This window comes from Staurois parvus, unplaced genomic scaffold (assembly GCF_062004578.1).
Source record: "Staurois parvus isolate SC_StPar_1 unplaced genomic scaffold, SC_StPar_1.0 ptg000283l, whole genome shotgun sequence".
NCBI classification, from domain to species: domain Eukaryota; kingdom Metazoa; phylum Chordata; class Amphibia; order Anura; family Ranidae; genus Staurois; species Staurois parvus.
In genome coordinates this window covers 2821326-2835829 of record NW_028318079.1, presented here as the reverse complement: position 1 = coordinate 2835829, position 14504 = coordinate 2821326, and the positions used below count along the sequence as shown (strand labels likewise).

General features: G+C 41.7%; 1 protein-coding gene across 1 annotated transcript; it reads right to left on the bottom strand.

Moving 5' to 3' along the window:
* Positions 1–1161: 1161 nt before the first annotated feature.
* On the bottom strand, positions 1162–13998 carry LOC149458554 (E3 ubiquitin-protein ligase DCST1-like). Its single transcript, XM_089682000.1, has 14 exons — positions 13827–13998; positions 12745–12870; positions 11069–11143; positions 10150–10418; positions 8443–8623; positions 7770–7913; positions 6043–6164; positions 5764–5918; positions 4181–4280; positions 3987–4082; positions 3671–3797; positions 2328–2444; positions 1693–1835; positions 1162–1521 (listed from the first exon to the last, which is right to left on the bottom strand). The coding sequence occupies exons 1-14, from the start codon at positions 13996–13998 to the stop codon at positions 1162–1164; spliced, it is 2187 nt and encodes a 728-aa protein (XP_089538126.1).
* Positions 13999–14504: the final 506 nt, after the last annotated feature.

Genomic DNA, 14504 nt, shown 5'->3' with positions numbered 1-14504 from the left:
ATGAATACGGACCACACTGAAACAAGCAGAAACCACACAAGAACATGCGTGTTCCACTGTGAACCAGTCCTTAACACAGAACCTCACTTAAAAGTGAAAGTTCAGCTTATCCTCCTCCTTCCCTCCCTCCATCCTCTACCTTTATTGGAAGTGTTTTTTTTTTTTTTTTTTTTCTGGGAATGGTACCTATAGGTACATACTTCCACTTCCACTGTTTTCTGCCCCTACTTTCCATGGGATTCCAGACCCCCCTGTGTCCTCCCCTGGCCTTATCAAAAATGGTACCATGCGTTTTGGCACAGTCCATTCTGAAAAAATAGTGCCTGCACTACTTTTTCCACATTTACTTGTATTTTGTATTCAAATGAATACGGACCGCACTGAAACGAGCAGAAACCTCACAGGGGTGTGCACGTTCCAGTGTGAATTTCCCTTAAAGCAGAACCTCATTTAAAAGTGAAGATTCAGCTTATCCTCCTCCTCCCTCCCTCCTCTAACTTTATTGGAAGTTTTTTTCTGGGAATGGTAACTATTACTAATAGGTACATACTTCCACTGTTTTTTGCCCCTACTTTCCATGGGATTCCAGACCCCCCTGTGTCCTCCTCTGGCCTTTCCTTGTCCCCTCGCAGCTTGTGGGGATGTATACCTTGGTGTCAGCTATGAGGCAGATTAAGTGGCAATGCTCTGTATTCTCAGCTGTAGGAGAAAAAGCTGCGAGAATTTCAAATCCCCATGCCTCTCTCTCTCCTCTTCTTGCAGGGATGATAGTATGGGCTAGATGGTTTTTGATTGGTCAGCACCATGACTGTGCTGACCACTCAAAAGCCATCTAGCCCGTACTGTCATCCCTGCAAGGAGAGGAGAGAAAGCCGCAGGGATTTCAAATCCCGGCAGCTTTCTCTCCTCTCAAAGTATCGGTACCCGATGATCAGGGTACAAAAATAATAAAAAATGGTAGGCGGGTGTAAATGGAAACAAGTTCATTTACACCCGCCTGTACATAATGATTGCATGGACCTTCCAATCAGGCGCCTGTCTGAAAGGGTCCTCAAAGTCTCCTGTACTTTTTTTCTTGATTGTAGTTCCAGATGTTTAGGCATTATAATGAATCCATATTTCCAGGGAATGTCAAAAGCCAGTCTAGTCGATGTATGGTGATCAGTCACTGCCTTGCTCGCTGTCACTGTAATCGGGACCTAGAATAAAATCCTCATATGGCGTACACGCATAGCAGAATTTTTTCATGTCCCTCCAGCACTGGCGGCAGTAGACCGTTCCACAATCAGGCTTTGGACACACAAACGAATTCTTCGTCTCACTTTGATCACACACTATGCAGTGCCTTCTGATGAACTTTCTCAAAAATTTACATTTTTGATAGAGAGTTCCCATGGTGGTCTTCAGATTTTTCCGGTTGATACGGGCTTTACTCATGATTTGCTTCCTTTTGACATGTGCATAGGTGGCCCGCTTACGGAGTTGCTCATTATAAAGGAAGAGGACTCTCCGTTTCTCTCTCTATTGGGGAAAAGAAAAGGAATCAATTAGAAAAAAACACATTCAAATACATTTAAAGATCGATTGACACTAAGTGGTTACAACCTGCTAACATAGATAATGATCAAGCACAGGACCACAATGCAGCAGAGATGTGCGAATGGGTCCTTAAAGTTTGTGTATGAGACTTACTTGTGGAAAGTAGTAAGATGCCACAACTCGGCGTAGGCGGTAGAAGTAGACCTGAAAGACTGACATGAAAAGCATTGCCAGTATGGGTAGACAGGTGACGACGTAATCCAAGCCTGTCAAGGCAGTGGGTTTTGGGAGGCACACTATGGGAAAGAGAGATTAAACGTTAGAACAATGAAGAATTGTAATATATACGGATACAATATGTTTGTATTTGCTAAAACTAAAATGAGCTTTAGTAACACCTGTAGTAGCAGATTTGCAGATTCCAGCCATTCTGCAGAAAGACCACTGCTTCCACAAAGAGAGCAAGGCTCCTTCTTTGCAGCATGCTGGAAACGGGAAGGCTTTTCTACTTAAAGCGAAGTTCCACCCTATTTGTCTGGCTTATGCCAAAGTGCATGGCATAAGCTGCCACTATCACGGGGGTGCTTCTAAAAGAAAAAAAAAAAGACCAGAACTCCGCTTTAAGCTATAGCTGCTTTCTAAACAGTATCTATTAAATACTCTGCCCTCCAATGGACCTCCAAATTCACTGAAATGGGCAATAAGAGTATTTGGCTTACAGCAGCTTTTCTTCCTCTAGTGTCTACAAAATACTGCTTTACAGGATAAGCTACCATTTGTATACTTACTTTCATTACTGCTGGTCTCAAATGTATTTGATGATGAATTCAAAAGACCAATAGTTCTTCTTAATAGATTTGCCAGCATGCTGTCTCCGTCCACGCCGACCTCCAGCTTGTGATGACCTGTTGAGAGAGAATGCAAGATTAGAATCAGGCATTGTGACAAGTTTTGAGTAAAATGTGTGACCTATATTTGTTGTCTCAGGCCCTTCAATTAGGAATATTGTTGCGTGTACTTCTGAATAATATAATCACACACGGGACCCCATTTGGCCTTGTTGTTCAGTGGATAGTTGCATCCCTATTTGAAGCACTTGGAATGTATTCTACTGATTTAAGCACTTTAGCTCCAGAAGATTTACCCCCTCTCACGACCAGGCCATTTTTTGCTATACAATGCCGCGTTACTTTAATTGAGAATTGCGCGGTCATGCAGCGCTGTACATAATGAAATTTGTGTCTTTTTTTTCCCACAAATAGAGTTTTCTTTTGGTGGGGTTTGATAATCTCAGGGTTTTTTATTTTATGCGTTATAAACAAAAAAAAGACTAAAATCCCAATAAGCCTATATTGATTGGTTTGCGCAAAAGTTATACCGTCTTATGTACCAGAATTTATATATATATATACATACAAACATACATACATATACACACACACACACACACACTAGTAATGGCCGGGATCAGCAACTTATAGCAGGACAGCGATATTGCTGCGGACAGTCTGGCACTAACTGACGCTTTGTGGGAACCAGTGACACTAATACAGTGATCAGTGCTAGAAAATATACTCTGTCACTGTATTAATGACACTGGCTAGGAAGAGGTTAAACATCTAGGGTGATCAAAGGGCCAACTGTGTGCCTAGGCAGTGTTTTTATGTACTCTGTGTGCTGTTTTTACTAGGAAATCTACTAGGTTTTTTTTCTCTGCTTTGCAGAGGAAGAAAATCCAGCAGATTGCCGCTGACAGAACACAACTCTGCCTTGTTTACATAGGCAGAGCTATGTTCTGTCAGTCTTCTCAGCGATCAACAGGTACTAGCGCTTATCCATTGGCCAGTACCTGTTGATCGGCTTCTGCTGTGTCCCATCACAGCAGAAGCGGCGCTCGCCCCCTACGATGGAAGTGCAAAATCATGCATTTACACATGATTTAGCACAGAACGTCCACCCTGTAGCAGTAAATCTGCTATAGGGCGGACAAAAAATGGATAAACTGAAAGTTCAATTACGAATTAACTTAAAGATCTGTGAGGTGCATATGGTATGTATGTAATTTGTGCTCCCCATGGATGAAGTGGCCTGTGAATATTACCGTCGCCTTTTCAGTAAAGTTGATACTTACTTGCAAACACATAAGAAATGTTCGAATGCCTCCTTATTATATCCAGAACGTGATAGAGGATCCTGTCGAACATCACTAGGATTGTAAACGTCACGATGGGAAAGATACATTGGCGTAACTCCGTCATCTGTTTAAAACAAGAAAATGTTCATGTTAAAGTATATCTAAAGCTACATTTTTTTCAGTTTTGGATAGAGTAGTGAGGAAGTTTGAGTAGCGTGTACAGTTGCTTTCCCTACAATATCCAAAATAGAATGTTATGTTTACATCTATTATAATAACTGCTGATGTAGCAGGCACTAAACAATGTACTTACCATTGATGAGACCTCTGGTCCCTGGATCTTGGGGCTAAAAGGAAAAATGAATTTTGAAGTTTCCCCTTTCTTCATCGGCAGTAGATATCTTTTTTTCTGCAAAGACAATATAGACAAATCAGAGGTTAAAGTTAAAGATCAAGTTTAAATTGAATGATCATTAAAGCCATAGATTTAGATGTAGAATTACTTACTTGTTTCCGACGCCTTGCATCTATCTGTCTGAAGTAGGTTGTCACATAGCAGTTGTCATATCGGATGTCAGAATTATATCGTGTGGTGTACATGAAGGCACTGTAAAGGAAAAAGAGATTAGTAAAATGAACTATATACAACTGACACGTACAAATTGTCTGGTAAGGATGTATGCATGTATACTCCTTCACATCCTACAAAAATGATATATTCTGGAGCTTTTAAGGTTTATGATGTCATTGTCAAGAGTGCTTTGCTTTCATTAAAGTGGATGTAAAGGCTCAAGGTTTTCATTACTTTCATGCATTCTATGCATGAAGGTCAAAAACTTGTGTCCATCAGACCCCCAATACTTACCCGAGCCCCGTCTTCATCCAGTGATGTGCACAAGAGCCTCGGCTGTTTCAGGTCTCTCCCTCCTCACTGGCTCCCACTACTGTCAATAACAGCCAGTGGGCCAATAAGGAGAGAACGGGGAAGGGACAAGCCGCATCTGTGTGTGAATGGACATACAGAGCAGTGGCTCGGCAGCGAGCCTTCTTGGGTGCCCCCATAGCAAGCTGCTTGCTGTGGGGGCACTTGGCAGGAAGGAAGGGGCCAGAAGGGCCGGCGGGAGACCTGAAAAGAGGAGGATTGGGGCTGCTCTGTGCAAAACTACAGAGTATGAGATGTTTAATATTTTTTTTTTTAAACAAAAAACTAACCTAGAATATCACTTTAAGGAAATTCAAAATGTTCTCTGAACAATGCTCATGCTGATTGAGCGATCTCCTGTGTTCACTAACAGCAAAGCAGCAAGGGACTCGGAAGCTAGTTGTTAACACTTTAGTAGCAGTGCTTACCTTAGTGATTCCCAGCTATCACGGGTGTTGGCCAAGCATGACACATGCATACTTACATTGGTCCAAACGGTACCAATGTGACTAAAAATAAGCATATCTAAACTTCTAGCAGTATGGAGGAGAGGAGGATTGAGTATAGAGATCTTTTTTTAGTTATGTTTCCTAAACCCTACTCACTGCAAGACACTTTAAAGTGTATGTAAACCCAAAAAAGGTAATTTATCGCCACTTACTGATCTTTAGATGTGCTGGCTGCATTTACATTTGTTTGCGTCTGTTGATCACTCACTGTAATGTAAATGTAATACAGCAGCATTGTCACCCTAGGCTATTTTTCTAATTTGAACTACAAACACCTCCCCAACTCCTGATCCCCATTACGTAGGGAAGGGAGTAGTTCCCTAGTTCACAGGAGAGAAAGCTGATAACATTTTTGAGATTTCAGATCAGTGCACAGGAAGTGAAAGAAACCGGAAATCTCATAATTAACAGCTATTCAGCTGTACTTGCAGAGAATGTTCTTAGTGTGAAAAATGAAAATGAATGCAGCCATCAAGCCTAGGAACTGGCAAGCTGCTGTATATTGGATTTGTGTTCTTGGGTTTAGATACACTTTAATGTCCTAATTTACTTCCTATATATTTCCAAAGTCAGTTTGAAACATTTAACTTTTTGAAGACTCCCTGCCAATCATCATTTCCAACTGTGGTGTAGTTTGAGAAAGGTTTTGGAATACTTACGAAAAGAAGATGTAAATGAAGGTGATCGCAGCGATGTGCTTCAGGACATTTGCAATACTTTCCAATATTACACTTCTCTTTTCCACGGCGATGTAGATACTGTCCTTTATGTCAATCTTGGTCACATTTTCTCCAGCACCAACGTCGTCTTCCTTCTGTCAAGATAAAAGGGGAGGTAAGTAAGACATATGATAAGAACGCTTAGTTATACTGTAAGAGATTCTGGAAGAAGGGTTAATGAGCGTTAACCAGTCAAATTGCTTTGGCTACCACACTTACCTCTTTGATCAATTTGCTGGAAATCGAACTGCCCACGTTGCTTACGACCGAGCTGAGTTTATCATATGTTTCCCCAAAGTTGCCATTCATGGGAATATATTTCTTGCACCATGCGTCTCCAACTAAAAAAAAAAGAAAAGAGAAAAGATCCATCATCAAACACGAGTTATAGAGGACACTGTTCACAGTTGTATTTCTATTTATTTTTTCCTATGAATGCAATTACCATTCTTACAGATCAAAATGCTTTATTGGATGCTGGTAACTAACCATAAATTGTGCACCAAATCTAGGCACCTTTTTTATGTTACGGTAGCGTGAGAAAGTGTTAGACCTCCTGCACTGTTTTGACTACCATCCAGGGCTCCATTAAAGACATTTCCTTTTACTTTCTTGCCTGCTGACATTTAATTAGGCAAGAAGTGAAGGAAATGCTTTAAAAAAATTACAGAAATAAAAAGGTTTTTGTGAGTTGAGGGAATGCTAGAGTCCCTGTCAGACATTTACATTCTATTAAAAAAGAACATATGTGCTGAGAGCGCGCGCCCTGCGTGCTCCCAGCACACATGTCCGACACTCACGGAAAGGTCCCAATCTCCTCTTTCGATCGGGACCTTTCCTGATAATGTGACCGCCGTGACAGCGGTCACATAACCCTAAACCCCGCCCCGCCTCCCTGCTTCTGGAACCCTTAAAGGGCCGGGAGGTGCCATCGCCAAGGGGTGAACACGTACAAAACTGTGTCTGCAGCGTCAAGAACAGTTACTATGTAGCAATATAATTTTTGCTCCATTGCAACTTCTTTTGTTCATGTAGGCTAGGTTCACATTATTGTGGGTGGTTGCAGGAATCACAGCTGTTCTTACACCCGTAACCACCTGCAGCCAAAACGCACCGCTCTTTACAGATGTGCTTGGCTGCCCTTCATTCTTAATGGCTCCTCCACATATCTAAAAACAGTGAATTTGCGAGTGCGGGAACCGCAGGGAAAATGCACCATGCTATTTCCAGGCCATTGCGGATTAGAAATGGTGCAGGAACCTTTTTCCTGTATGAAATGCAGGCACAGCAGCCCATTCAAATGAATGGGCTGCCGTGCCCAAGTATAACGCAGCTCACAGAGCCGCAATAGCATGAATTTAGCCTTATAGCAGATAAAAGGGGAGGGCTTTGATGTGCATATAATGTCAGTTACATCAACCTTGCATATAATGTCAGTTACATCAACCTTGCATGTAATGTCAGTTACATCAACACCGGCATTTCGATCAGGTCTGCTTGTCAGTTCTTTAGGTGGACCCCATTGGTCTGGAAAATAAAAGGACTGCATCCCTTTTGCCATTTTTCCAGAACTACACGTGACAGGTAGGAGGTAGCCTTATGTAAACGAACATTGAAATTTGTATACACCGGCTCTGGTCCACCTGTGTCTGCAGGGCACAAAAAACTGACATCCAGCCTGTTTGGCTCCAATTCATCAGGGAATATGCTCACAAACTCCCTGCTAAGAGGAGCGGACCCTCCCCCCCCCCCCCCCCCCCCCCGAAAAAATTGTGTGTGCTAAAAAAACACAGACTTTTTTTTATTGTAAGTAATGACAGTTATCTGTGAAATTATATGCCCATAGCTGAAATGTAAAAATTGCTGTGGTCCACAAGGGGTATACTTGCAATTGTTAAACTGGGTCATATCCAAATGATATTGTTAAAGGTGAATGAGGTACTTACTGTTTAGGATGCCGCACAGAAATGAAAACTGCAGTGGTAAACACAGGACATGGTTGATGAGGGGCACTGCGATTGTACGCATGCAATCCGCGTGTTTTGTTGCAAACCACTCTTCGCATTTGGTGATGCCAAGTCCGATGACATCTGTGAGGAAAGAGAAAGACAAAGATTAGACAAGCAAAAAAATGTTTTAAATGTGATTTCAATATTGTTGAATCTTAAAGCCCCTTTCACACTGTTGTTCTGATAGGGTCAGGAGGATCCTCCATTCTCCTCTATTCAGCGACGGATGTAAACGGACGTGTGTCTATTTATACCGCCTACCTCCAACCCAATTTCATCCGCTAAAAGCAAAAACGAAAGGGGAAATCCATTCCCCCCGTCTGGTTGGATCGTAGGGCAGTCGAGTGTAAACGGACAAACGGTGTGTTTACATCCCACTGTCCATAGAGGAGAGGAGGCTGTGTCCATGTCCGCTCCGCTTATTGCGAGACCTGTCATCCTCCCGCTCCACTCTGCTTAATGGGGGACAGATCCCCCAGTGAGGATTCTGCCCTTTGTGAAAGAAGCCTTTGATTCTTAAGATTAAGACATCTTGACATCTCTTAGTATCTCCACAGAATGGTGTGGAGATGTAAAGATAAAGACTTTGCAGATGATCTTGTATACTTACATTCACAACGAAGCATGCTTTTGATATCGAACTTTTGCTGTGTTGTGTCCACCTTGATCTTTCGGTACAGCTCTTCTTCTTTCTTAACGTTGTATCCACTTTTACCTTCCACGGCTTCTTTAGGTTCCTTAAATTCTGTCTTCACGTCTTCTCCAAGGCCCTTGAAGTCACCCGTTTTTTGCTAGAAAACATAATAGAGAACTCGCTTAGATTTCATGTACCCCACAAATGGTAAACACCTTTATTTTAAAGTATGTAGCATAAATACCAGGACCATGTTATGGAAATCCCCTTACTGGCCAGACATGGGCAGATGTGAACTTGTTTTGGCATTAGTATACCATGGTGTTAATGAGCCCTATATTCGCTTAGCAACAACACGGAGTTTGGGCACTATATGATGCTTACCCATTTATTTCCAGTGTCATCCTAATGCACCGGACACTCCTCACACTGCAAAATCTATGCATTGCCTCTGGATGTGTTGGGACAAAATAGGTGGCAACTCCCCAAAAGCAGACTTAGTAGAGACCACACAACTGTTTCCATAGCATCATTCCCCCACCAGCCAAATTAACACCCTCACTGGCAAGCAAGATTGTACAGCTTTTTGGCCTACAAGTGACATTTTCCTGTTATAGTATGGTATTAAGTGTTTTTCTATGTCATGCTCTTGATTGTGACAGTATGGTACTGATTGTGGCAGTAAGGTACGATTGTGTTTCTATGGCATGGTCCTGATTGTGTCATTATGGTACCGATTGTGTTTCTATGGCATGGTCCTGATTTTGTCAGTATGGTACTGATTGTGTTTTTATGGTACCGATTGTGTTTCTATGGCATGGTCCTGATTGTGTCATTATGGTACCGATTGTGTTTCTATGGCATGGTCCTGATTGTGGCAGTAAGGTACGATTGTGTTTCTATGGCATGGTTTTGATTGTATCATTATGGTACCGATTGTGTTTCTATGGCATGGTCCTGATTGTGTCAGTGTGGTCTTGATTGTGTCATTATGGTACCGATTGTGTTTCTATGGCATGGTCCTGATTGTGTCATTATGGTACTGATTGTGTTTTTATGGCATGGTCCTGATTGTGTCAGTATGGTACTGATTGTGTTTTTATGGTACCGATTGTGTTTCTATGGCATGGTCCTGATTGTGTCATTATGGTACCGATTGTGTTTCTATGGCATGGTTTTGATTGTATCATTATGGTACCGATTGTGTTTCTATGGCATGGTTTTGATTGTATCATTATGGTACCGATTGTGTTTCTATGGCATGGTCCTGATTGTGTCAGTGTGGTCTTGATTGTGTCATTATGGTACCGATTGTGTTTTTAATGGCATGGTCCTGATTGTGTCAGTATGATACTGATTGTGTTTCTATAGCATGGTCCTGATTGTGTCAGTATGATACTGATTGTGTTTCTATGGCATGGTCCTGATTGTGTCAGTATGATACTGATTGTGTTTCTATAGCATGGTCCTGATTGTGTCAGTATAATACTGATTGTGTTTCCATGGTATTGTCTGATTGTCAGTGTGGTAAAGACTGTTTTTCTATAGCATGGTCCTGATTGTAGCAGCATGGTCCTGATTGTGTCAGTATGATACGGATTGTGTTTCTATAGCATGGTCCTGATTGTAGCAGTATGGTACTGATTGTGTTTCTATTGCATGGTAATGATTGTGTTTACTTACCATTACATTCTTTAGGATATTTTTCACCGGTGTTGATAATATTTTCCATAGCATCTTGGTGTTATTGATTTGTAGCTCTGCAGTGCAGCCAATTGAACGGGGTATCTCTGTAAAGTTGTGCTTGAGATTAGCCCCTGGACCTGCATATATTGCTGCTAAAGCAATAATGAGTAGGCACGCACGTCCTTCCTTTCCAAGTACATTCGGTACAATGATCAGGGTGGTGCATCTGAAATAGGTGGACAAGCCCCACCCACTAGCACAGATCACTAAAAAAAAAAAGAAGGAAAAAAGTGTTACAGATATAAATACATTGTCAAAATGGGAGAAATACTGCAAATAATCACTGAAATAAAACTTCAACCAAAACATTGTTTAGGTTTGGGATAGGGTGGGGAAGGAACGGTTCTTCTGTTGGGCTTTTATTACTACAAGTCTCCTTATTGAGTCAATTTCTCTTCACTTGCTGAAAACTCCAACAAGGCTGAGCCTTTGCCAAACTGCTGCTGCTCTCTGAATACCTTCAGGGGAGATTTCCCATTTCTTGATCCAGGGACAGTGGTGACCAGGACCGGAAATAATGGGAAATATATTTAGTAGTACTATTAGTAGGGACACCCATAGTCATGAAGAACCTGTCAGTGATCCTAAGCCTTCCCTATTCAAAACCAAAAATATTTGAATTGTCATTTTATTTTGCATATCAGACAGAAATAAGGATAATTAAACAGAGGTTATCTACTAAAACTGGAGAGTAAAATATCCGGTGCAGCTCTGTATAGAAACCAATCCGCTTCCAGGTTTTATTGCTAAAGCTTCATCGAAGAAGCTGAAGTTAGAAGCTGATTGGCTGCCATGCACAGCTGCACCAGATTCTGAGCGCACCAGTTTTAGTAAACCTCACCCGTAGTGTACTTACCTGTTAGAAAATATAAAATGGATATTTTTATCCAATCTGGTAGTTTTAGGGGGTCAATCATAAGGAGGTAGATGACTGTTGAAGAAAACATAAGAAAACATGGTTAGTTATGAAAATGAATACAGCACAGACATTCTTTACATGTATAGAGGTCAAAACCTTAAAGTGACCCTGTCACTACTATAAGGCCAGCCTATGCTATATACTTACCTAACCAGAGGCGCGTGTCTTCAAACTCCACTGGTTTACAGGTGTTCCAAATCTCAGTAGTCTGCACCCCACACCAAGCTGTGGTCACTTCCAGTGGACTCTATACCCTATAGGGACGTTCAAGCCAGCAGGAGACACAACAGCATGTGGGGGGTAGCAGGTATTCACACCTGAAAATGTTGCATACTCCCCAAAGCTGGGGAATCAGCAGAGTTTGAATACACAGGCTACTGGAAAGGTAAATCTTTACTATTTTATTACAGGTGCTTATATAGCACCATCAATTTACACAGCACTTTACACATATATATTGTACATTCACATCAGTCCCAAACCCTCAAGGAGCGTACAATCGAAGTGTCCCTCACTCACATTCATACATACTAGGGCCAATTTAGACAGGAGCCAATTAGCCTACCAGCATGTCTTTAGAATGTGGGAGGAAACCCACGCAGGCACAGGGAGAACATGCAAACTCGAGGCAGGTAGCGCCATGGTTGGGATTTGAACCAAAAACCCTAGTGCTGCTGGGCAGAGTTGCTAGCCACTTAACCATTGTGCTGCCCTATACCACACCTTTTTTTAACAAGCTAGTCTTAAAGGCTAAGCTCGCCTTTCATAACATGTTACATGTTTACTCGTATCCAGGGTGTAACATGTTACATGCTACTAAATGAGCAGCCTCCTCTCCCCCCTTCACCTTTCCTCTGGACCTGCTGTCACAGCTTTTAAAAAAACGCAACCGAGAGGGGCTCCACCCACCCGGCACTGTCATTTATTCATAGAGTTCTGTGAAAGGGAAAACTACAACTACCGTTAGGCATTGCAGCTGGTGGTTTGTAGTTCTCAATGAACTACCAGGGCACTGATGAGTGCTGTAGGTAATTCATTGATTCCTCCTGTCATTCAGTAACTGCCTGCCCATACAAAGTTGTTCTTCAGGCTTTAGGGGGGCCGGACTGTGGCCAGAGAGAGTTAAAAATGCCCTGACATCAGTGCCCCATCATTGGTTTTAATGTGAGGAATAGTACACCATTGTTGATATCAATGAGATGAGTAGTGCCCCATTGATGGTGTCACTAGGAGTAATGGTGCCCCATCTTTGGTGTCAGTTGGTGGAATAGTGCTCCAAGGACCAGATAAGAGCAAACAAAGGGCTACATCCGGCCCCCAGGCCACGGTTTGCACACCACTGCTTTACAGGATCCTAATAAAAAAATTAGAGATGCGCATCTTTCTACCTGCAAAAAGATGTGCATTTTTTTTTTACTGGTTACTGTATGATCATTTTTAGGAACACTGCTGCCCAACTAATATATCTGAGCTTGTCATGAATACCAGAAGTCACCTTCAGGAATAAATGGACAAAACCTGGGAGAGTCCCTGACGATCTAAGAGAGATGACTACTATGCATACATTCTACTATTCAACTAAAAAAAGTTTAATAAGTGAATTAGATTCTTACCAAATCCTATGAGGCCCCCAAATCCAAATCCAAAGAAGAATTTGGATTTTTGAAAAACATCTGTTTCCTCGAATAGGAAGTTGTTGATAATTCGGGGAAAAGCGAAGTCTGCAAAACGTTTGAAAGCTAAAAAAAAGAAAAAGATAAATTGTTAGATTACTTCATTGATTTTTCTCTTGTATTTGAGAACTCTGCCTAGCCTATGTTTGATCAATCTAAGGGCCTGTGAAATCTCCCAAATAAGACACAGATGGGGAAAAGAAATGTGACAGGGGTTATAACCCTCCCTTACTCTATCCAAAATAAATATAGTCCTACATTAAAGGGATCCCCAGTGTTGTAGAAGAAGATTCCTAGCAGGTATGGCTTCCAATCTTTTCTCTGTTCTGCAATACCAGCCTACCTTCTAGCAATTTTCTTCATAGGGCTCACATTCACGTTGGTGTAAACATTTCACCGATCCTATTACACAACTTCCTGCATAATGATCAGTAAATATTTGTGTAAAATGGTTGTTTGTTTTTTTTTCCAGTACCTGCATCTGATATAGCTTTCTGGATTCTATGTTATGGATCTGAACGCAGGGCCTGTTTACACACCTGTGTGAATGTCGACATTGAAAACAATGCAGCTGCGTTCAGATCCGTAAATATAAAAAAACTCTTATAAATGCGCTTTTTTTTTTTGTACAGCCATGTGAATGAAGCCTGAGCACTTGTATGTATTTTAAGTCATTCTTAGCTCACTATACTTTAAAAAAATATAAATGTTAATGAAGGTTGGGGCATGCGACGGCTGTAATTACATGTAGAAATAGCAATGTGTACACCTTGTCCTGTATGCGGGGTGTACAGGGCGAGCACAGCCAATGGTGGTTCTGTGTGTTATAGAAAACCCATCTAGAAAATATTGGAGAGTCTAAAAATAAACTCATTTCAGCTGGAGACGATCATGTGACCCGCCTCTACATAACTGTCACATATCCAGGAATATCTGAATGTGAAGGACCCCTCCCCCCCCCAGATCACGGTCTATGGGAATGTTAGTGTTATAGGTAAGACAAATGAAGAATGAATCCTTACTTGTTTTGGCACGTTTTGGCTTCTTCATCTTCTTCTTGCGTCCGGTTTTGGTGTGTCGAGCGCCATGATGATGTTCATTCACGGCTGTAACATTTTGGGTGGGCGCTTCCATGTCTGAGCGCACCACCACATCCTCGTCGTACATCTCAATGATGGTATGCATGGTGGTCATTTTTGCGATCAGTAATCTATAGTCGAACAGCTCTCTGCTAGCACTCCTCTCTCTTCTCTCTCCTCTGTGCTTCTGACCAGGTGACTGGAAGATTTGGTTAAGCCACTGCAGGGTGATGACATCACAGTGCAGGAGTTTCTTTTTTTTTTCTTTCTTTTTTTTTGAATAACTTTATTGAGATGATTTTAAACAAACAAAAACCTGCAGGCTGGCAGGGCTGATCATATCACCATGGCAACCAATTCAAACAGAGGCTGTGTTGGCAGTGTGTTTACTTGGCTGTAGGATAAGATGGTGTAGCTCTGTTTTAAAGTGCAATAGAAGGTAATCAGAATGTACCATGTCCTGCTCTGACTGCAGATGTGTTCTGATTTGTTCAGCTTCATGAAAAAGGAAAGATGGACACATTTAAGCATTTTTTTTGAATAACTTTATTGAGATGATTTCAAACAAACAAAAACCTGCAGGCTGGCGGGGCTGCTCACATCACCATGGCAACCAATTCA

Bases quoted from the DNA above. Each gene is read 5' to 3' on its own strand.
- LOC149458554 (XM_089682000.1), bottom strand. From the start codon at position 13,998: ATGACCACCATGCATACCATCATTGAGATGTACGACGAGGATGTGGTG. The intron at 6,165-7,769 runs GTAAGTACCTCA...TTTTTTTTTTAG, and splicing joins TCTGTGCGGCATCCTAAACA to TTGGAGACGCATGGTGCAAG. The intron at 3,798-3,986 runs GTAAGTACATTG...TGTTTTAAACAG, and splicing joins GACCAGAGGTCTCATCAATG to ATGACGGAGTTACGCCAATG.